The 24,070-nt window shown below is 32.5% G+C and overlaps 1 protein-coding gene across 8 annotated transcripts in view; it reads right to left on the bottom strand.

Moving 5' to 3' along the window:
* LOC141538942 (RAD52 motif-containing protein 1-like) overlaps positions 1-24,070 on the bottom strand; it is a 77,638-nt gene that overhangs the window by 12,557 nt on the left and 41,011 nt on the right. For 3 of the 8 annotated variants that reach the window (XM_074261007.1, XM_074261008.1, XM_074261009.1), the window contains 4 exons: positions 23,942-24,022; positions 15,908-15,979; positions 14,478-14,552; positions 1,922-2,040 (listed from right to left, as the gene is read on the bottom strand). In XM_074261007.1, the coding sequence (XP_074117108.1) occupies positions 1,922-2,040; positions 14,478-14,552; positions 15,908-15,979; positions 23,942-24,022 (347 nt within the window). Of the gene's footprint in view, positions 1-554; positions 613-1,921; positions 2,041-14,477; positions 14,553-15,907; positions 15,980-19,654; positions 19,725-23,941; positions 24,023-24,070 lie in introns of those variants that run through there. The other 5 variants (XM_074261011.1, XM_074261010.1, XR_012481161.1 and 2 more) reach the window with 5 other exon arrangements.

Below are 24,070 nucleotides of genomic sequence, written 5' to 3'. Positions count from 1 at the left end.
ATTCCTTCTCAAAGAGAGAAAGGGAAATTATACTGTGTTCATTTCTGGATTTGTAATTCAAAGGGAGGCAACCATAATGTTGAATAGTTATAGTGTATAATATATGAAGATCATTTGAAGGAAACATTAAGCCCAGGGAAGAAAACACTAATGAAGAAGATGATAGCTATTTTGAAGTATTTGAAAGGTGGTTATAAGGAAAAGATTATATTTGTGTAATTTGACTCCAATAACTAGAACTAGGACCAAAAAGTAGACATTGCAAAGAGGCAAATTTATCAATAGCAGAAGTGGTTTGAGTAGAATTGAGTCTCTTTTGTCTAAGAATGGTAAAATCATAGTCTCATACCCAGCCTCTCATTAGAATAGATCCACGTATCATTATAATAGAAATTCTCTCATTAATTATTAACCAATCAGAATTGATTTCTGCCTAGTGGTAATACTCAATCTTCAAAGGATATATAAATGTTGGGAATGCGTGGGCAAAAAACTTTTGTCTTTAGCTTGGGAAAGTGCCAGTGACCTCAATTAATAAATTGATTATTAATTACCCAAAAATGATGATTCTTGGACTTTCTATTCCTCACATTGGGTACAATGACAGTTCTTCTATAGCAGGAATGACACATAAAAATAAGTTAAGGCATGGAGTAATGAGGCAAAAGAAATACTCATTCAAAATGTTTTTAGAATAACTCAGAAGGCAAGAACACTTTTCATTCAGGAAGACCAACATGGAGAAAGTAGTACTTGAACCTCTCAGTATTAAGTATTCTCCTTGAGGATAGGGGTTATATATCTCCTTTCTTTCCTTTTTTTTTTTTTTTTTTAATTCACATCACCTAGCACAATATTTTGTTTGTACTAAATAATTAATACATATTGGTTGAATTTCAGTTTTATTTAATTAAACTAAGTCTAAAACAGAGGGTTTTATCCTTGGGTTCTTGTGCCTAAAATTTTTTGGATAGTTATTTCAATATAATTGATTTTCTTTGTAATCCTCTGTATTTTATTTTATGCATTTAAAAATGTTATTCCAAGAAAGGCTCCCTAGGCTTCACTAGATTGCTAAAGTGTTTCATAGCACACAAAAAGAACTTTTGGAATTTATGAATATATATATGTCAAATTCAGGGAACAGCTATTTACTCTGGAATATAAAGTATATGAAGAGCAGTTATGTGAAATAGCAAGTTGTATATAGATTGTAGAGTGCCTTAAATGTAAGGATAAGAAGCCTGAAATTTACACTAGCAAGGATTCTTAACATGCAGTCTATGAACTTAATTTAAAAAAAAATATTTTGAGCATTGTTAGAGCATTGTTCCTAGAATCAGGAGGATGTTGAATTCAAATTTGACCTCAGTCACTTGACACTTCATTAGCTGTGTGAGCCCTGTGTAAGCAAGTTACTGCACCCCAATTGCTTTGCCAAAAACATTTTTTCTTTGATAACTATTTCAATGTAATTGTTTTCTTTTATAAGCTGACATATTTATCATATATTTATGCATTTTAAAACATTATTCTGAAGAGGATTCTATATACTATCCAAGGTTTCCAAAAAAAATGTTAAAAACCTTGTCTTGGAGGTAACTGGGAGCCAAGATTTTTTTTTTTTTTTTTTTTTTTAAACAAAGGAATATCATGGTCAGACCTGTGCTTTAGGAAGATTATTTTGGCAGCTATATCACCTCAGAAAATCTGTACTCAAGTAAATTGTTTCCCCAAATGCTCAATAAACTCAAGTGGCCATTTTAGAAATGTTTAGAAAAGGAGACTCTTCAAAGGAATACAAATAGGGTATATTATTTGGTTCATTATTAGAATTTAAAATAGTAATAAATAACATTAAACATAAAGAACATTTGCATTGCTTAGTTTAAAATTTTACAGTTCAGCATCTCAGACATACCACAAGGAAAGGAGTTAGTGAAGCACTTGCTTTCACACTGTAGCTTTATTGTCTTGAAGGTACTTTCGATATTCTTTTTAAACTGACACAGGCAGCAAGCAATATTGCTAGGTAAGACTCTGAAAATAGGGGGAAAAAAAGTTAAACTGTGGAAGAAATGAGATTATTAGTCCAGCAAGTCAAGATAGTTTTCTGTTGACAGAGTTCTGTAGGTTGTCAGAAAAGTGAGGTATAGAGCAAGTAGTTGACCTTGAATTTGTGAGGCAAATGGAAAGGGGAACAGAAATGACAGCTAACTATGTGAAGAGAAGAATATCATCACACTATGCAGACTATAAAAAGAGATGTGATGGCATCACAGTTTAGAAATGTCAGAATTTCAGCCACCATGTGCCTAGGCACCATGATAAACAATAGGAATATGAAAATTCTTATATTCAAGAAACTTACATTCAAATGGGGAAGACAGTAAATACCATTATAAGTATATAGAATATAAAGAGAATAAATACAAATAAATATAAAGTAGTTATATTTTGGCAACATCAGCAACTGGGGAAAGAGGATTAGAAAAGACACATTCCACTACAGATATCTGTTTCTTGACCTGCAAATAACAAGTTTTAGTTGAAAATTCATTTATAGGTCAGACTTCTAGATAAAGAGACAAAATTCTAGATTGGAAGAAGCCCTCTCTTGAAATCCGTCTGCCTTTAAGCAATCAGAACTATTCCTGTTTTATTAGAGACAATTCTTAGAATTTATTCTAGGTATAAAATTAAATTAATTATGCTTCTGGCACTAATACTATTGAAGCAAAAGCTCAAACTATAACACTAGATTAATTCAGGGTAGACTTATTAAAATTTTTTCCATTCCAAATACTCTCTTCTATTAAGCAAATAAAAAAGAAAAACAAAGTCCTCAACACATAGCTACATTATCTAGTAAACCAAAATGAACATTCTTGAAAATATGTCTGTTTATCAAGCTAATTACCTCTTTGTTAGGAAGATGAGTTGTGTGTTTCACCTTCATTCTTTTCAGCCTATGGTTTATCATTAAACTAACCAGCATTCTGAAACCTTTTCAAAGTTGTCATTATAAAAATTATAGCTCTGCTCATTTCTCCCCTCGACAATAGTATTTTATCTTTTTCCAAGTACATGTAAAGATCGTTTTCAACATTTACTTTAAAGATTTTTATTTCCATTTTTTCCCCTTTCTCCTTTCCTTCCCCATCTGTATTTACTATTTTTGCTTTATAGTTGTTTACAATATCCCTGTACCCTAATAAATGTTAACTTTTTATAAAAGTTCTATTTGATGCTGAGGAATATGTATATTTTTAGCAGTTCCTTTTAGAAAATATCGGTCTTTTAGCTTATTTCTGCATCATTTTGTTTAATTTTATATTCTCTCTTTTGTTAATCTTTGTTAGATTCATCCGAGATAGATATTAAAATCTGTCACTATTGTTTTACTGTCTCTATCTTCTTGGACTTCAATTAATGTTTTGTGAATTTAAATGCTGAGACATTTGGCAGATATAAGTTAAATACTGATGTTAGTTTGTTGTCTATGTTCTTTTCAGGAAAATAGAGGGGTTTTTATATTTTTTTTATGTTCTGAAAGTTTGTTTTCACGTTAATAGCATGATTGCAACTTTTGCTTTTTGGAGCATAGTAAATATTTCCAGCTTCTCATTTTTATTCTCTGTATCTTTTAAATGTATTTAAAAGTATTTTATCAAGTATATTATTTTATTGAATATTGTTTATTTCTTGTAAGCAACAGAATGTAAATAGGGATAGTTTTATCCCCTCTTTACTCTGTCTTTATTCTTTTACTTACCTTTTGTCTTATTTTGGTTGCTAGGATTTTCAGAACTATATGATCATTGTTTAAATTCTTGAGTCAATATTAATGATACAGGTCTAAGTTTTTCTTCTGTGGTTTAGGTATTAAAACTTTGTCTCATAAAAGGATTTTGGTAAGGTGCTTTCTGAATTTTTAAACTTATTTGTGAAATATTAGTATTAATTGTTCTTTAAAAGTTTGACAGAATTCTGATAATCTATTAGGACCTGGAATTTTTTTTTGGTAGTTCTTTTACAGATTGATTTCCTTTTCTGAGGTTGACACACTTAAAATATCTGCTCTTCTAATAGTTTAGTCATGTGATATTTAAAATTTTTTTTATTAAAGCTTTTTATTTACAAAGCATATACATGGGTAATTTTTTCAACATCGACCCTTGCATAACCTTTTGTTGCAAATTTTCTCCTTCTTCCCTTATCTGGCAGGTACTCTAATACATGATAAATATGTTGAAATACATGTTAGATCCAGTATTACAAATTTCTATAGTTATCTTGTTCCACAAGAAAAATCAGATCAAGAAGGAAGAAAGAGAAAAACTGAGAAAAAAAAATGCAAGCAAATAACAGAGAATGAGAATGCTATGTTGTGTTCCACACTTTGTTCCCATGGTTCTCTCTCTGGGTGTTCTCAGGGGCTCTCTTCGTCAGTGCACAAGTGGAACTGGTTTGAATCATCTCAATGTAGAAGAGAGCCACGTCCATCAGAATTGATCATCGTATAGTCTTCTTGTTGCTGTGTATAATTTTCTCCTGGTTCTGCTCATTTCACTTAACATCAGCTAATGTCTCTCCAAGCCTCTCTGAAATCATCCTGCTGGTCTTTCTTATAAAACAATGGTATTCCATAGCATTCATATTCCATAATTTATTCAGCCATTTTCCAATTGATGGGCATTCATTTAGTTTCCAGTTCCTGGCTACTACAAAGAGAGCTGCCACAAACATTCTTGCACATATAAGTCTCTTTCCCTTCTCTAATATCTCTTTGGGATACAAATTCAGTAGAAACACTGCTGGATCAAAGTACATGCACAGTTTGATAACTTTTTGAGCATAGTTCCAAACTGCTCTCCAAAGAGTTCTACCAACAATGTATCAGTGTCCCAGTTTTCCACATCCCCTCCAACATTTGTCATTACTTTTCCTGTCATCTTAGCTAAACTAAGAGGTGTGTAGTGGTATCTCAGAGTTGACTTAATTTGCATTTCTCTGATCAATAGTGATTTGGAGCACCTTTTCATGTGGCTACAAATAGTTTCAATTTCTTCATCTGAAAATTGTTCATATCCTTTGAACATTTATCAATTGGAGAATGGCTTGCATTATTATAAATTTGAGTCAATTCTCTATTTTGGAAATGAGGCCTTTATTAGATCCTTTGGATGTAAAAATGTTTTTCCAGTTTATTGCTTCCTTCTAATCTTATCTGCATTAGTTTTGTTAGTACAAAAACTTTTTAACTTAATATAATCAAAATTATTTTATGATCAATAATGATCTTCTTTGGTCACAAATTCCTTCCTTCTTCACAAATCTGAGAGAGAAACTATCCTATTTTCTTCTAATTTATTTATAGTATCATTCTTTATGTCTAGATCATAAACCCATTTCGACTTTATCCCAGTATACAGTGTTAGAGTGTGGGTCTATAACTACTTTCTGCCATACTAGTTTTCAATTTTCCTAGCAGTTTTTGTGAAATACTGAATTCTTATCCCAAAAGGTAGGGCCTTTCAGTTTGTCAAATACTGGATTGTTATAGTCATTGGCTATAATGAACCTATATTGACTATATATGAACCTAACCTATTCCACTGATCAACTATCTTTCTTAGCCAGTACCAAATGGTTTTGATGACCGCTGTTTTGATGATAGTTGTAGATCTGGTACAGCTAGACTACCTTCATTTGCTTTTCTCTTCATTAATTCCTTTGAAATTCTTGACGTTTTGTTCTTCCAGATTTAATTTTTTTCTAATTCAGTAAAATAGTTTCTTGGGAGTTTGATTGGTATAACACTAAATTAATCTATTTAGTATTATCTTTATTATATTCGTTTGCTCTATCCATGAGCACTTGGTATTTCCCCAATTGCTTAGATCTATTTGTGTGTAAAGTATTTTGTAATTTTGCTTATATAGTTCCTGACTTTCCCTTGGCAGATAAATTCCCAAATATTTTATATTATCAACAGTTATTTTAAGTGGAATTTCTCTTTGTCTCTTGCTGTTGGATTTTGTTAGTGATGTATAAGAATGCTGATGATTTATGTGGATTTATTTTGTATCCTGCAACTTTGCTAAAGTTGTGGATTATTTCTAATAGCTTTTTAGTTGATTCTCTGGAGTCCTCTAAGTATAACATCATATCTTCAAAGAGTGATAATTTGGTTTCCTCATTACCTATTCTAATTCCTTTAATCTCTTTTTCTTTTCTTATTGCCAAGGCTAGCATTTCTAATACAATGTTAAATAGCAATAGTGATAGTGGGCAACCTTCTTTCACCTCTGATCTTATTGGGAATGGTCCTAGTTTATCCCCATTACACATGATGCTTGCTGATGGTTTTAAATAGATGCTACTATTTTAAGGAAAAGTCCATTTATTCCTATTCTCTCTAGTGTTTTTAATAGAAATGGGTGTTGGATTTTATCAAATGCTTTTCCAGGCATGTGATAATTTTAAAGTTAATTCTTCCATGTTCTTGGTTTTGTTAGCAAATAATTGCATAATATTCTGCTTATTTTTGTTCATTTACTATTTTGATTTTCTGCTCTTTTAATCTTTGTATTAATCTTTCCAAAGAACCAGATTTTAATTTTAAAAATTTCTGTAATTTTTAACATCTCTTTTGTTCTTATTTTAGATTTGCTGGCTTTTTGGCTTTCTAATTTTTTAAATGCATATTCAGTTCACTAATCCTCTCCTATTTTTTAATGCATGTTTCTAGTGATATTTCTCTGAAGGTCTGCTTTAGCTGCATCTTCAAAATTTTGGTGTCTTGTTTCAGCATAATCATTTTCTTTCATATATTTGATTTATTCTCTATGCAGTCTATGATTTCATTGCCAAATCTCCATTTAAGTTTGTCTTTTGTTTGTAGTCCCTGAAGCAATGATTATTTTTATGACTTATGAAGTATGTATTAATTATTTCTGCCTTTTTCAACTTGTTTGAAACAACCCTTGTTTTAATACATGGTGAATTTTTGTAAAAGTTCCATGTGATGTTGAGAAATAGCGATTTTTCTGCAGTCCCATTTAGAAAATACCATATCTTTTAACACAAGTCAGTTCCTTATTTTCCTTTCTATCTCTGTTAAGACATCCAAAACTTGAGAAGGATGTTGAAGTCTCCTGAACTACTATGTTACTGTTCACATCTTTTTTAGTTCAATTAATGTTTCCTATGTGAATCTGGATGCTAAGGCATTTGGAGATTTTAAATTTATTATTGATACTGGTTTTATTGTTTATAGTTCCTTTTTTTAAATGTTTGCTTTGTCAGATAGCAAGACTGCAACTCCCATTTTTTTTTTTTTTTTTGATTAATGAGTAGCAAAAAAATTTACTTCCCTTGCTTTATGTCATTTAAAAATTGTATTTCTTGTAATAGACTTCAGGGTTTTGCTTTCTTAACCCTATGTCATTCTTTTTCATTTGAAAAAAAATTTTTTATAAAAATATTCCCCTCCATTCTAATACTAGTTTTCCTCCCAAATTAGGATTTTCCCATCTTCTTCCTCTATAAAAATATTATATCTGTATTTAATTTTAAATGTTACATCTGTTTATTTTATTTTATTTTTTTTTATTGCACATCACTCCTTTATTATAGTGAAAAACAAAAAAGGTGGGGCAGGGTTAGTACAGTTATGGCAAAATTGATGAGGTGATTGGACATGAGGCAAACAGCAATGGAATTCTTAGAACACATTTCAACATGATCTAGGGACATCTCACTGCCCCCAAACATCTGTTTATTTTAATCTGTTTTAAGGTAACTCTTTTTCTATCACCTGTCTTTCCTAAAACTCCCTCTTCAATTTATCTTTTCCCTGAATTCTGGAATTTGCTTATTCTTTTTTCATTCTTGCTTTTAACTAGTCATTTAATTCTTCCTATCTTTTCCCTCGTCTCAGTTAAGTAGTCAAGTAAAATTTCCCTTTCAATTTGTTTTTTAAAATGTCATCTTCTGATCCTAGTATGAAAAATGATTTCCCCCCCCTCTCATTCTCTTTTCCCTTTCTTTCTAAACATTTATTTTTTTTCATGGCTTTCATACTTACTTATTCCTTCTTCCGTCTCAGGGAATAAAAGAATCTTAGGCTGCTATTTAGGATTCTTTCTAGAGTTTCTATGTTTTTGCCTTTGATTCCTGACTCCATTTTTTTTTTTTTTTTTTTTTTTTTTTTTTTTTTTTTTTTTTTGTATGTGTGTGTGTGTGTCTCTTGGAAATATCATTTCCTGTAGAAGATATTGCCTATGGTAGGAATTTCCTATAATTCTGATTATTCACTTTCTTATTGATCTTTACTTTCTTCTTTTAATTCCTCCCATACTCTGCTGGATCATATCCTCTTAATTTTTTAGATATAAATTGTCTCCAGAAGCTCCTTCTATATACCAAATTCCTTTCCAAACATCCCTAACACTCACACTCACTCTCTCTCTCTCTCTCTCTCTCTCTCTCTCTCTCTCTCTCTCTCTCTCTTTCTCTCTCTCTCTCTTTCTCTCTCTCTCTCTCTCTCTCTCTCTCTCTCTCTCTCTCTCTCTCTCTCTCTCTCTCTCTCTCTCTCTCTCTCTTTTTGCTGAGGCAATTGGGGCCAAGTGACTTTCCCAGGGTCACAACAGCTAGGAAATATTAAGTGTCTGAGACCAGATTTGAACTCAGGTCCTCCTAACTTCAGAACCGGTGATCTATACACTGTGCCACCTAGCTGCCCCATCCCCATATCCTTTAAATAATATTTCACTTTTACAGGAACATTCATCAGTGGTACCCCTCTCAATGTTGAAACAAGATTTTTCCTTTTTTTGCCTCCCTTTTTTTTCAATTCTTTCCTTTGCTTCCTCATCCATTTTTAAAAATAGGTTCATGAGAGATTATAGGAGTCATTTTCCCTTCATCATTAACCTTTGACTTGATTAAATTACAACATATATTCCCCCTCTATTTTTACTTCACTTTCCCCTTTTAATACATCTTCCCATCTTGTAATTTATTCCTACAAAAACAAACAAATCAATTCATCTATAGGCATAGCATTGTGAAGAGTATTAATAATGTTTCAGGATTGTTTCATTTTTTTGACTTTTGCTTTCAACCATTTCTCCTCCTGTACATTTAGAAAGAAATCTCAATAGTCGTTTGGTTATTTTGTTGTTGTTGCTCTTGTTTGCTGTTTTCATTTATCTTCTTTGTATTTTTCTCATCTGGGTGTTTTAGAAGCAAATAATTTCTTCAGGTTTAGTTTTCTCTATAGGAGTGTTTGAACAATGCTTTTTACTGAATGCTCATCTTTTTTTCAGTTATGCGGATTTGCAAGGTATGTCACTTTGGACTTCATCTTGAGCTCCTTTGCTCTTAGGAATACATTATTACATTCCCTGCTGTACTTTATGATAGAGGTACAAAATAGTCTTGTCTTATTTGAATTTTCCTTTCTTTACTTTTGAAGGTCTTTCTCTTGTCACTTGCATAATTTGTTTTGAATTGTTAAATTTAACCAGAAGAAGTTTGAAGCATAGGTTGTGTGTGTTTGTTTTATTCCTGAAGGCTATCTGTCTGTGGAGTCTTTCAATTAACACTTTATTTTCTGTGTTCAGTAGCTTTAGAGGGAATTTTCTGTTTTATTTCCTGCATATAATGTTCAGGCTCTTTGACTTGTATTCTAGGAGTCTTATAATTCTAAAACAAAACATTTATCTCAAAAACTGGATGCATAGAGATCCTGTCTTTGATATCAATATGTTTTGCTTTATGGAGGTTATGCAATAGCCTTTTGCTTCTGCCAGATTATTCTTCACCTCTGTGTATTTGCTGTCCAATTATTCTTTTTTTTTTTTTTTTTCTCTGCTGAGAATTGCTACTGTGGATTCAGGATTTTTCCTATTCTGCCAATCATTTCTGCTATGCAAGTCATAAATTCTGCTTTCTTCTCATTTCTCTTTTAAATCATTTGGGGACATCATGTTGTGGCTCCAAACTGTCTTGAGGATTGACATTTGCCTCATTAGTTGTTGATTTACCCTCTTTTGGCTTACAATATCTATTCATAAAGGCCTGATTTGTTGGTTTTTTTTGTTTTTTGTTTTTTGTTTTGGTCTGATCTGGATTCCTTCTGCTATTACTATCTTCTCTGTTGGTTTATCTACTTCTCAAGGTCCTGAATTTTCTTTTTCTTGATCTTTGGTAATTTCAGATTTTTCTGCCTACTGTTCACTTTCTGATTTTCTATGTTTTTAATGCTGATTTCTGTGGGGGTCTCAGCCTTTTTTCATAATTGGTGAGTCAAGATTTACCAATCTCAATATCCATCCCAATTGACTGGTAGAGGACAGATATGCCCTTGTTGGGGAGCTCTTTCTCTCAGGCTCACTGGAATACCTCGTAGCTATACTATAAGCTTAGGGTCTCTTTTTACTATTGTTGGGCTTTTGCCACTAGTACCATCCCAGACCTGCCTGGGATCTGGAACTGTTTGGCTCAGGCAGGGAATATGACATTGGACCTACCCTGAACACTCTGGCTAGGTTGCTGTTGCCACAGGCTTCAGTGTTGTTTGATTGAAGCTTCCAGGGACTGCTCTTGCTCAGGATTTAGCCTGCTTGGTTTGTCTATTCCAGGATCCCAGAAGGATTCCAGGGCTCCCTCTATGAATTTCTGAGTTGAGATAGGGAGTCTAAAGGTGATTTTTTTCCCCCCTCTTTTCCTAGAATGACACAACTCTAAACCTTGATGGTATATCTGGGGCCAGGAAGGTGGGGCAGGAGTTGGATATGAGATCTTATTGTTAATTATCTTCCCCCAATAAGACTTAACATAGCTTGTTAGCTGTATCTATCCAAGCAGAACAATTCTAATGTTTTTATTTTAATAATTTGGTTCTAAAGTTTGTTAGTTCAAGACACCATTAAAATTTCATTTTTATCTTAGGATCATATATTTAGAGCTGGAAGGGTGTTGGAGAATATTCAGTTTAATCTTTAACTCATTTTATAGATGAGAATAACTTAAGACTCAGAGAATGGAACAAACCTGACCAATGACATATAGTTAACAAGCAGCAGAGCCAAGATTCAAAGCATAAGATGGTAAATTATTCAAAGGTAATTATCATCAATTCTCTCATTATATAGATGAAGAAACTGAGGGTCAGGAATTTAAGTGATTTTGTCAAGTTACACAGTTAAGTTCTCTGGTTCTAAAACCATATATTTCCCACAATACAGTGTCATTATTATCTTTTTTATGTTTCTATATAATCTAAAATTATAGAATATTAAAAATAAAATGTAGAACAACTTTAATTTATTCACTAAGTGCAGTTCTTGAAACATATTATATGAAAATATGTATGGAGAAATCTCCTTTCTTTAGCCCTTGCATTATATAGAAATATGTGACTAGGAGAGAAAATGCGGTTCTAAAAAGTAGTTATAATTATGCTTATTAATATTTCATATTTGCAACACTAATTTACCAAATCTATTACAACAAAATAGAATAGAAATAATAATCCAAAACACATGAAATATGCCGTAGCAAAATGCAGAAACAGATAAAATATCAAAGACTTTCTATATTCAATAATTAATTCCTTCTTCTGCTCTCCTCGAGGGATTATCTTTAAATACTAGAAAATATTAAAAACCAATCAAAAGGGCTAGGGGCACAGTGGATAGAGCACCAGCCCTGAAGTCAGGAGGACCTGAATTCAAATCTGACCTCAGACACTCAATATTCCTAGCTGTGTGACCCTAGGCAAGTCACTTAACCCCAATTGCCTCACTAAAAAAAAAAAAAAAAAAAAAAAAAATGAGAGAGAGAAGAAACAATCAAAAGGAAAAATTTAGTGGATGATTGGCTAAGATCACTTAAGTATTAATTTTTAAACATATTTGCTGAAAAACTTTTAAATACATATATCCTTAAAGAGTAGATGAGCAATTCATTCAGCTTTACCTTGAAATGAAAGAAATGACAATTCATACCTCATATATGTACTTAAAACATTTTTTAGATAGCTCAAACTATTTTTGTGCAGGAAAAACCAAGAGTGCCTTATGCATTCTTTCTTTTTATGCATTCTTCTTTAGCAACTGTTCATGTTGATTGCCAACAAAGTCCTCACATTTCCTGTAAATATTTATATAATTTTGGGTGTTTTATCTTTTTTATGGTTGTATTTTTCCTTTCTTGTTTAGTTAAAGTCTATATGTTTTCTGGCTATATATTTTCTTTTCATTTATTATATATTAAATTTTAAAAAATTATTTAATCTGATTTTTTTTCCCATTGATTTCCTTTATCCTTTGGCTTTTATCTAAACAAATGAACTTTTAAGTCTACAGGTAGACTCTACTTAATAGTACCTTCAATCAACATTATCTTAATTAAGTTCTTCCATAATGTTCCAAACATTGGTGTAAAACAGTAGAGGCAATTAGCTGAGACTAGACCACTTCAGATCCCACCTAGTTTGGCTCCTATGGAAGAAATACACCTCTCCTTGTCCTCCTAAGTAATATTGCCCTTTCTTTATATGACTCACACCGGTTCAAAGTCCACAATGATAATTTCCTGACTTACTCTTACGTGCATGTTCTTTCTATGGACAGAACTTCAAAATAAACAATGCAATATAAATGAATCATAACTATCTTTATATCTATAACAAGGGTTTTAGATCTGATATGCATTCCAGAATTGTAGTTCAGAGGGACAGGCATCCCCTGCCAGCCCTGAAACAGGTTAGAATGGATTATCTTTGAGCTGGAGGATGGACTTCACTTGTGCTTACATGTCTTGTAAAGTTACAGGCACAACCCCAACTGGCAGCTGGCCTGTGGAAGCCTGCTACAAAACTATCAGAGAAGCCAGGGAAGAGCACCAGCACAGTGGGGGTTATTTGGACTGGGGAATAATGATGGACTTCTGCTCTTGGGCTACTCCACTTATAAAAGTTTCTTCCTCTAGAAACTGTCAAACTGGGGGTGTATATCAATCCTCTCTTTCCCTATTTTTCCCTTTATTTCCTTCTAAGTTTTTAAAGCTTCCTAAAACTTTTATTTAATTTATGTATATGAGAGTACTTTCCTTAAAAAAAAAAATCCATCATAACAAATCATGATTGATGACGTACAGTGTATCACATAATTATATATAGTTTTTGCTTTACAAATTATTATGCATATTGCATATATTATGCAAAATCAATTCCCCCAAGACACTAGTCTGTCACTGGACCTCTCTCACACACACATACACATATACACACACACATATATAGTGGGCGCTGATTCTGGCTCTCCTAGCAGCAGCAGCACTGGGTGCACCCCCCCCCCCCAAGCCAGGTGTCTACCACTCTAGGCATTGAAGACACCCTGGCTGTTGGCAGAGTCCCAGGGTGGGGAACTGGCTATATACTGACATACAGCAGAGAAAAGGGAAACAGTAGAAGTCAGGGGTAATTAAAAATCACATAATTTAAATAGAAAAGAGATCTAAATCTGTCTAATTAGGAATTATCCTAACTGGGGGTCTTGAGCTATGGAGATTTTAACATAATTTTTGGTCTTATACAAACTTTCTAAGTGAAACACACACATATGTGTGTATGTATGTATGTATGTATGTATCTCTCTCTCTCTCTCTCTATATATATATATACATGAAATATATATATATATATATATATATATATATATATATATATATATATAATACATAAGTAAAAAATATATCTAAAATATATTGTTGTAGCTTAGTATGGTTGATCAACCTGCAGAGACCTTAGGCATAAATCCCAGTCCCAGGAGTTAGGGAAAGGAGCTAGGAAGTTGAGGAGGAAGGAAAAGTCATACCCCTAAAATTAGCAGTTGAGAAGGTTTGGGCAGATTTAACTCCTCCCTCTTTCCTATTGGGAGATGAAGAAAAGAGCAGGTATTCAGTCAACTTTGCTCCACAATGACCCTTATTGATCACATATCAAATGTTTTAATATTGAAAACTGTCAAATGTTTTAATATTGAAAACTGACAAATAAGCTCTAAACAAGAAATAACTGTGGGAATATATACTTGGAAGAACAGTATTGCTTTTTTTTTTTTTTAAATCATTGATCTGGAAGTCTGGAGACTCACAGATAACTTAAAACCTTCTTCAATCCCATTTTTCAGTTCTAAAAGTTTCATTTTGTAAATATGCTATGTACCACTACTGTTGAAAGATAGGGCATTAGTATGTACTTACTTTAGTGTATGTACTTATGACAAGCGCTTACCTTGTCATATTAAATTTCCACTAACTTTTCTTATTGGGTTTTTGGCCACAATTTACTGCATAACCTTATTCAAATCTGTGTAATAACAAACTATGTCATAACAGGGACCTAATGATACATTTTTAAAAAAAAATCTAACTGAAAATAATATTCACATAATACTTACAGTGTCTGTAATTTTAGGGCTGTCACCAGGATATTCTCGATGGCCATTAGTGGTACTTCTGTTCTACTTATATCCCTAGAAGAAAAATAAAACTATGAATCCAAATATGGAAATTCTATACTTTTAAGATAGTTAAGAAAATGTCATTTTCTCAATTGTTACTATTTTATAAAACAAGCAGTTTTAAGAGTTTTATTTCCTGTAAAAGAAATTCCTAGATATAGCCTATAGGCTATACTGAGGAAATAAAAGTTACTCAAAATAATTTTAAATTAAAAAAAAATTTTACAATTTTTGTCCCCTTTTTTTTTTTTTACAATATTTTTTGTAAAAAAAATTTTACAATATTTGTCCCTTTACCTTGAAATTGTATATTATAAAGAGACCTGCAAACACCTCAAATTTCTCATTCCCTATCATTTTATTCTTTACTATTATGAGTGATAGAATTTTTAGAATCTAAACCGCATTCCTGTTATGGCAATTTCTCCATCCACTTGGTTTCCTTTTCATTCATATGTCTCTAGATATTCTTTAGCTCTGCATTCTTCATGCCCATCTTTCCAGTTCCTGACATTTATAACCTCAGTGCTATCTCCTCATTTCTTACATCCAATGACTTTCTAAGGCAAATGGTTTCTATCTCCACATCCATCCATATTCCACCTTCTCTCCACCTACATAGCCACCAATCTAGTCCAAATCCTCATCACTTCCTGCCTGGACTATTTCAATAGTTTTTTCCAAATCTTTCTGTACTGTTATGCATCCTTCACATATAATTTTCCTAAAGTACAAATTTGACCATGTGATGTCCCCTCCCTCCTTCAATAACACTGGGGGTTCCCTAGTATCTCTAGGATTAAAGATAAGTTCGTCTATTCAACATTTAAAGCCCAATTCATAACCTGGCCCCATTATCTTCAAGACTAACTATACATTCCCCCTTTCAACATACTCTCTCTATATTCTAGCCTGTACATGCTTCCTTCTCAATGCTTTTTTACAGCCTTTGACCCTGGCTGGTATGTACTCTTACCTCCACCTCTTCAAGTTCAGCACCACCATGAATTTGTATGAAGCCTGTGGGGCATTCCCTTATATCTGTTTTAGATTTACCTATTCATGTCAGGTTGTCTCTTAGGTGTATGTATAGTCCATGAAAGCAGAAATTTCACAAATTCACTTTTATCTTTGTATCCACAATGACTGGCATAGCACCTGGCAGACAGCAAGTATCTAATAAATGAATGTTGACTGTTTTCCCCCTAACAGTCACTCTTTATTTAAAAATATCTTTTATAAGAGCCTTTATTAAATTACTTAGCTTATGTACATGACAAATTGGTTTTTGGTGCTTTTATCAAGCAAAGAATAATATAATCTAAGGCAAAGGTGACTCATGGATTTATGTCTTATTAAATACTTACAAATATTTCAATGATGACAATTGAGAAAAAAAACTATCTTCAATGGTTGACAAAGGATTATCACTGAGAATTCTGAAAAAAATAACATAATGAAATTAAAATGAACAATTTCAATAAATAGTAATAGAATTTTAGATTAAATAGACCCATTTTGGGAAGGGACAGTACTATTATAGCTGCCTGAATTAGAATATGCTCGACTCACAAGAAATTTCACAATTGCTTTTTTGCCCTTTAGCATTTTGTCTTCAGGAATCATTTTAGTATTTAGACGATGTTGAAGAGAAGAAGAAAAGAGGAGGAAGAAAGCAAAGGATGAGGAGAATGATTAAAGGCTGCAAAGAAGATGGATGCTGGAAAGCTCATGCCATAGGAAAAAAATTAGGTTATAGAGAATTAAATAAGGGTAATCTTAAAGACTTTTCAGATCTTGTTAAGTTGTATCTACATATGAAAGACTATGAACAAATCTAGGCTGGCACAAGAAACTAGGACCTTACTTTCTGGATTAGCTTTGTCTTTGTGGTTTTTCATTGTCTATGTGGGAGAAAGTAGGGGTTTAGATTTGAAAACTGGGGAACTATGAATCACAAAATAAAAAAAAATCAAACCCAATGACAGGATTTTTTGACAAATAATCATTACTTGAATAATAACCAAGGACAAGTTTAGGCTTCAAAGAGTAAAATCAAGAAGTATATGGAACGTTTACTGTGAGCCAGAACATGATTATTCAGAGACCCATTATCCAGTAACCAGTAAAAAGAGTTAAGTTAGGACCAGAAGAGACTAGAGATGTCTTTGCTTTTTGACAAATAAATTTTAAAAAAGAAAAAAATAAGTCAAGCATGAATTCCAGTTGTTAAATTGGGAAAATACTTTTCTGGCAGCTCAGACAGAAATATACTTTTTCTGCATTTTTTTTTTAATCTTTAAAGAATTTTACTATTATTCATTCATTAACTATGGGAGAATATAAACTGCTCCTTAAAGGTGGGGACAATTTTGTCCAAACCAAAAACCAAAAAAATCTCTGCCTTGGATATTATTCAAGAAATAAAATCATTATAAATTTCTTTCTGAAAAACATAATAACAATAAAGTTTAGGTATTAATTTTAATTCTAAGGACAGTATGATTCAGAATTTTTGTTTTTACAGTCTTTTATTTATTTGGGGTATCCTATGACCTATTCTACTTGCTGTCTTTATTTTTTCTTTCTCATAATTATTTCCCATTTTAAAATTTTTATCCAAGGTCATTATAGATTTAAGAAAGATTACTATAGCCCTATAAGCATATAGAATGCAAATAAATCCCTTGTGAATTAAGCCTTGTAAATGAGAAACTATGCTTACACAGGTAAAGCTACTTGCCCAAAGTTAAAGCATGGATAGGCGGGGAGAGTCTATCTTATAATGTTTCTAACCATCTACAATGTTTCCTAAGTACAGTCAAACACAACTATTCTTGCTTTTTATAATACTGTTGAAAATCTGGATTCTTTGTTTTGTTATGCTACCTTAGAATATATTTGTCAAAGCAATTTCTGCTCTAAATGGATCTCTAAATATGTTTTTATTGGTAGCAAGACAGTCAACACTTGCCTTATGTGCAAGGTGAAGGTAGCTACTTTATTTTTTTGGTCCTTTTCTATAATCACCTTCATCCCAGATTCTAAGATTTCTTTGTGCTCTTCATCATATTCTATTAACTGCACAGCCACCACCCTTCATAATATTTCGTTTTCTGCCTATCTTAGCTACCAGCACATTTTTTCTTTCTTAACTAGTCTTTCCCTCACTTTATATTGATATTGCAGTATCATAGGCTTAAAGGGACCTTAGAAGACATTTAGTCTAACCCCCTCATTTTACAGATGAGGAAACCAAAGTCCAGAAGGTTATATTTTACCAAGGTCAAGAAGGTTGGCAAGGTACACAGAATGGGATCTGAACCCAGGTCTTCAAACTCCAGATGCAGCAGAATCTCCACTATATTATTAGGCAGTTGGGTTTCCACATATAATAACTTAGACTTTTTCCCTAGTAAATTTCATTTCTTTTGCCAGTTTGCTAAATTTTTCCAATCTGTCAAGACTATCCTATAATTCAGACTCTGCCTAATTTAACATTCTTCATATACTCGATTAACAAATTTGATGCTTTTTACCTAGGCTAATGTAATAAATGTAACTGGCTCTAGGACTTCAGGCTTGAATCTAATAGCATGCAAAGTAGATTATTTTGGGCATGATAAGTAGAATGGATAAAAGAATGGGTTGTTACCACACTAGCCATGCCTATAGAGAATCCTAGGACCAAGCATGGAGAAGGCACCTTCTCCTCTGGGAGAGTTACCAGGAAGGGACGAGTAGTCATGAACAAATGAGGGATTCAGATTTTTCTGTTCTACTCCTATCCTGGAAAGAGTCGCTCAAGAAAGTCTGAAAAAGTAAGAACTAGAGGTGGGACAATTTAACAACTGGAAAGCTAACTTTTCTTTACTAAATACATTTATCAAATACTGCTCATTAAATTAAAACAATTCTGAGATACCATCTTATCCCTATAGAGTTGCTATATTGACAAAAAGGAAGATGACAAATGCTGGAGGTAGATGTATGTATATGTGTGTGGATATATGTGTGTATATGCACGTATATGCACACTAATGCATTGTTGGTAGTCATTAACAGGTAAACTAATGCATTGCTGGTGGAGTTGCGAACTAGTTCAACCATCCTGTAAAGCAATTTGGAATTGTGCTCAAAATGATGCATATCCTCTGATCCAATAATATTGCTATAGGTCTATCCCCCAAACAGATCAAAGAAAGAGGAAAAAGACCCCTATGATTATAGCAGTATTGTAGTGTCAAAGAACTCTAATCTGAAGAGATGTTCATCAGTTAGCCTGAATAACTGTGGTGTGGGAATGTAATAGAATGCCATAGTGTACAAGAAATGATGAAGGGAATGCTTTCAGGGAAGACTTGTATGAACTGATACTAAGTGAGCATAACTAGGAGATTACTTTACACAATAACAATATTTTTAAGATGATCAACTTGGAAAGACTTAGGAACTGTGCTCAACAGTGACCATCTATGATCAAGAGTGCATACTGAAGCATACTTTATCTTTTTTGACATGATTAACAAAGTTTTTGTATGGTCATATTTGTTATGATTTTTGCTTTTCTTGCTTTATCAATGGGTAGGAGAAGAGTAAGGAGGCAGAAAATTAGGAACTGAAAATAAAATTGAATTTAAAAAATCAAAATACTGTTCATTATACTCAATGTTTGAGTAATTTAGCAGAAAACAAAAATAAACCCATTCCATATTTCCTTATGTTTTCAACTATTATTCTTTTATGTTCTCCTCTTTGCCAAAATTTAAGGTAGGCAAAAGGAAGAGTGAGCTGCCTATACTGGGAACTATTTATGCAGCCTGGTAGTAGGGTTTCTTATTACTGCTTTTTTCTGGAACCCAAAAGCTAATTAGTGGTGAGTTTAAAGTCATATAATAATAGACTCTTAGAGCTGGAAAAAATTTTAGAAAACATTTGTATTGACCCCCCTCATTTTACTGATGAGGAAACTGAGGTAGAAATTCTCTCCTAAATTATTTTTAAGTATATTTGTTTTTAGTCTATGACAACTAATTTTTGTCTTTATACCTTCTTTTGAATATTATGGGGGCAACTACATGAAGCAGCTCACAAAATAAGGGAACATTTCTTACCTGCTATTTTTTTTTCTCCAAATCCTTCTACACAGGTCCAGACAGATGGGCTACGTTTCCTCTCTATTAACTGAGGAGACAGAAAAGAATTGAGGACTGAAGCATGTCACCACTGTCCTGAATATATTGAAATCCTAACAGCTTCAGCTGAAAAAAATGTCCTAAGCATGTAGGGAAAAACAATTTTAACAGGACAAAACCCAAAACTATCTATACTAACATTTTTGGGGCATGAAAAATTGAAGACAGGTGGTCAGAGAAAGAGACAGAATGAACTCAAATATGTCTAAAAGTTTTAGAAGAAATTAACCTTTCCCCCTTTTTTGTCTACATAGGTACATAAAAAATGACTTCTCACACAAGATAATCTAAGATATGATTGTATTGTAGTAAATACCCTTTCTCAGGAAAAGAGGTTACTGATTCTGAAATAATTATCCTGCATAAATATGCATCAATTCCCTGGAAAGAACATTGGCAAACAAAGTCTTTTTGTTCAACCAAATTGATTAAAAAAAAAATGGTTTCACTGACCAATGAACAGAGATTTGGAATGTACAATGGTCATTCATATGACTTTGAATGTTACTAGCTTTAGGCTACTTGTCATTGTACTCAAATCATCTCTGGGGACTTTGTTTTTTAGCAAAGAACTGATTTCTAAATATTCAAATAACATAAGGATAAAAAATAGCTTACAAAAAAAGCTGAAATGCCAGTGACATTTGGACACTATAACAAAGGAATGTACAGAGAGGCTGTATGGGAAACAAGCCATGTTAAAAATTTTGGGCTAATTTGTAGTGGCCCAATTATATTTTCAATTCAAATTTGAAAGTCCATTACCATGTGTATATATGTATGTATGTATGTATGTATATATGGTTATCACAGATTCAGAAAGACCATCAAGTCCATTACCTGAATGATAAAAGTCTTAAAAGTTCTATTAAATATGAAGGTCAGAAGAAAGACTATAAAAAATTCTAAGACTTTTTTTTTTGAAAGCTATCATGCTAAAAAAAGTTCAAAGAATCAAGAACTGAGGAAGAAAATGTGAATCTTTTCTAACATGAATATTAGCAAAGTTTAGTTACTTGGAATACTCCTCATGTGTGGGCAATATTGAGGCTTCTAAATCATTACAAATGAAACAGAGGAAGATATTTAATATATCCTACACTCTACCAAGGGATAGCCTAGACCTTGGTCATTTGTTTGTAATATTCATGTTTTACTATATGCAGAAGCTGCCAGGATTCCATTACATTCTTTTAAAAATTTTAACCCTTAAGTATTTCTACTGTTATCTAAAAGGAAACTGACACTAAGTAGATTGCTCTGGGGTTGGAGTATCAACATGAATAATCTGTTCAGTTTGGCAAAAATAATAAATTAGAAAAAATTTGCTATCTGGGTGAGTGGTTTTGTAATATGAAGTGTAATATAGAGTCTAAAGACACAACTTCCAGCATTGTCAAATGAGAAAGGTTGTAAAGCATTGCAAAATATTTTAAAACTTTAAAAACACTATATAAATATAATGGAGTATTAATATTACTCAGCATAGTCAGAGACTGCTGGAAAAACAGTAGGAGGCAGGCCAAACTTGTTGCCTGATAATCAGAAGAGGAGAAAGGGGCAATCTTTTAGCTGATGCCTTGGGGTGCTCTGAGGTAATGAGGTAGTCATAATAATCGGGATTTTTTGAATGATAGCTTCAGTCCAAAACTAAAAGACTATGCATTATGAAGAACTCTGCAAATCCCCTCACCTACACACACACACATACACACACACACACACACACACACACACACACACGAACGCACTCTCTCTCTCTCTCTCTCTCTCTCTCTCTCTCTCTCTCTGCTGTCTATATCATCATTAGAGAATTAGAACAAGAATAAATCAATCTGAGTCTAACCTCATCACTTTCACAAAGTGATCACAACTGTTGGACTGGCAATTTTACTAGCGAGCGAGAGACAAAGAATTTTTTTTTATTAAAACTTTTTATTTAGAAAACATATGTGGGCAATTTTTCATATATTAAAGTATATGTTAAATCAATATATGTATACATATTTATACAGTTATCTTGCTACACAAGAAAAATTGGATCAAGAAGGAAGAAAAAAAAAAAGAAACTGGGAAAGAAAACAAAATGCAAGCAAACAACAACAGAAAAAGTGAGAATGCTGTGTTGGGTCCACTCTCAGTTCCCACAGTCCTGAGAAATATTTTGAATTTTCTCTCATTTTCAATCCTCAGAGATTAGGGTACCACAGAAAAACAATATGGAACCTGGCTGTTGGCAAGGCAAAGTGAGGTAGGGAAAAGAAAGGTAGAATCAGAAAGAATGGGTTAAAGCCCCAGTTCTATTACCATAAGTGTATTCCTTAATTTTTCTGAACCTTAGTTTCCTCATTAGAAAAATGGGGGAATAATACCTATACTATATACTCACAGGGTTATCACAAAGATTAAATTGGATAAATAATTTGAAAGGACTTTGAAAATTATAAAATATATAAAGCAAATAGTTTATGGCTCTGTATCTTTTCAAAGTATCAGATTTTAGTTTTTATGACCATGAAGATTGCTCTTCTAAGAACCACTACATTAGTTGAAAAATTCAAAGATAAGTCATCAGTCTGGGCCTGTATAGTAGGTTAATGAAGAAGCAGCACTTTTAAACCAGAAAAAAAGTATACTTGATATTAAGGAGTAACTAATACTATTGGTTTTTCAAATTATATTTCAGTTCTAATTTCAATGGAAACATAAATGATTATTGTTACCATTAAATCATTAAAGAAATAAGGTGTTTTACAATTTAATAAGCTATTAAAGCTTAAAACTGCACTAAGGATTTGGGGATATCCTGTATATATGTGACATATATTTGATTTGGATTTTAGGCATCTAACAAAATGCCTACTTAAGATGGTCCTTTGAATTAAGTAATTCTAACTTGTTTATATGGCATTTGCTATTCACTCATGCCAGGTAATACATTCATTGCGTGGCAACTACTTAATGCTTGATTATTGCCTTTTTTAGATATTAAGATCATGTTTTTCTACCTTTCAAGAAAACCTCTTATGGTGCGCACCTTTGTGAAAAAATGTAGGTTCAATTTATCCTCTATTGTCTTAGGAAAAATAAGAGGTTTTCTCATTTCACTATAGCAAACAGAACCACCTAAGATAAATGTGTGTCTATTATTTTGGCTGCAAACCAAAGTAAGGATCACCCATCTATCAAATTTTATTTTTAAAGATTTTTACTAATCCTTTGCAGATATCTGCACATTAACTAGGGTTTTAGTTTTCTTTAGGCTACAAAGTCCAAGAATCAAGATTTATAATTAAAACTTATTTTTCTCTACCATACCTACTCCTAATCCTTGACATTGCAATTTAGCTAATTTATTCTTTTCCATTTTGGAAATTCTTTATAAAATGAAGGTAAAAACAATAGATGTACAGTAGTGTCCTTTTCTAGTTATTGTGTACTTAATGAATAGGAAAAAATAACCCCTGGAAAATATTACAAATAAACTTAGTTTATAGACTTCAAATTATGTATGATACTTTGTAATGGTAGAGCAAGTTTTGAAGACAGTGACAGCGGTGTCAATGATTTCTTGGTAGTATGTGCAGAAGATGTAGTGTCTCAACAATGGAGAAAGATAAGATAATTCACGGACATTATGTACAGTTTTGTTTTATTTAAAGAATTCCTTTTTCTTCACAATGCAAGACAATCTTAATAGATGATTAGGAGGGTAAAACATGTAGCCATCATTTCAATCAAGTGTTTTGTGTATGCTTAGCAAGCTTTGTATTTTGCAAACATACTTGCATACAAATAGCTTTGTATTTTGCATTGTACCAAATGATGAGATCCAAAAATAAGCCATGTAAAATGTTCAAATTCTCTGAAGCCCATTTCTTCCCAACCTGATTTAGTGACATGGAGTCAAGACACTGAATTCCTAGAATACCACAAACATGTTTCAAAAAAGCAAAACATCTTGATCATTACTACAATGCTATAACTGCACTGAACAAAAGTGGGAGTATTTTATACAATGAAAATTAAATTTATGAATTGGGCAAGTTTATTATTAGCCTCTTTGTACCTTAGTTTCCTCATCTGCAAAATGTACACTGTGACAGTCTACCTCTCCACAGTTCTTGCTGGAACTAAAACATAACTAACTAATGAAGGTACAAAATCTAGTAAATAATTTTTACACATCTATTTTATTATACTTACAACTTTTGGAAAAACTGCAATCCATGCCAGGTTTGAAATATTCCATAACTGAGTTCTTTGAGTAAATTGCAACCAAGGTTTCTATAAAAAGATAAAAACAAAAATTTATTGGCATTAATTAACTCTATT

The sequence above is a fragment of the Sminthopsis crassicaudata genome, chromosome 4 (assembly GCF_048593235.1).
Source record: "Sminthopsis crassicaudata isolate SCR6 chromosome 4, ASM4859323v1, whole genome shotgun sequence".
NCBI classification, from domain to species: domain Eukaryota; kingdom Metazoa; phylum Chordata; class Mammalia; order Dasyuromorphia; family Dasyuridae; genus Sminthopsis; species Sminthopsis crassicaudata.
The sequence above is the reverse complement of the archived record's forward strand: the minus strand, read 5'-3'. Positions and strand labels throughout refer to the sequence as shown.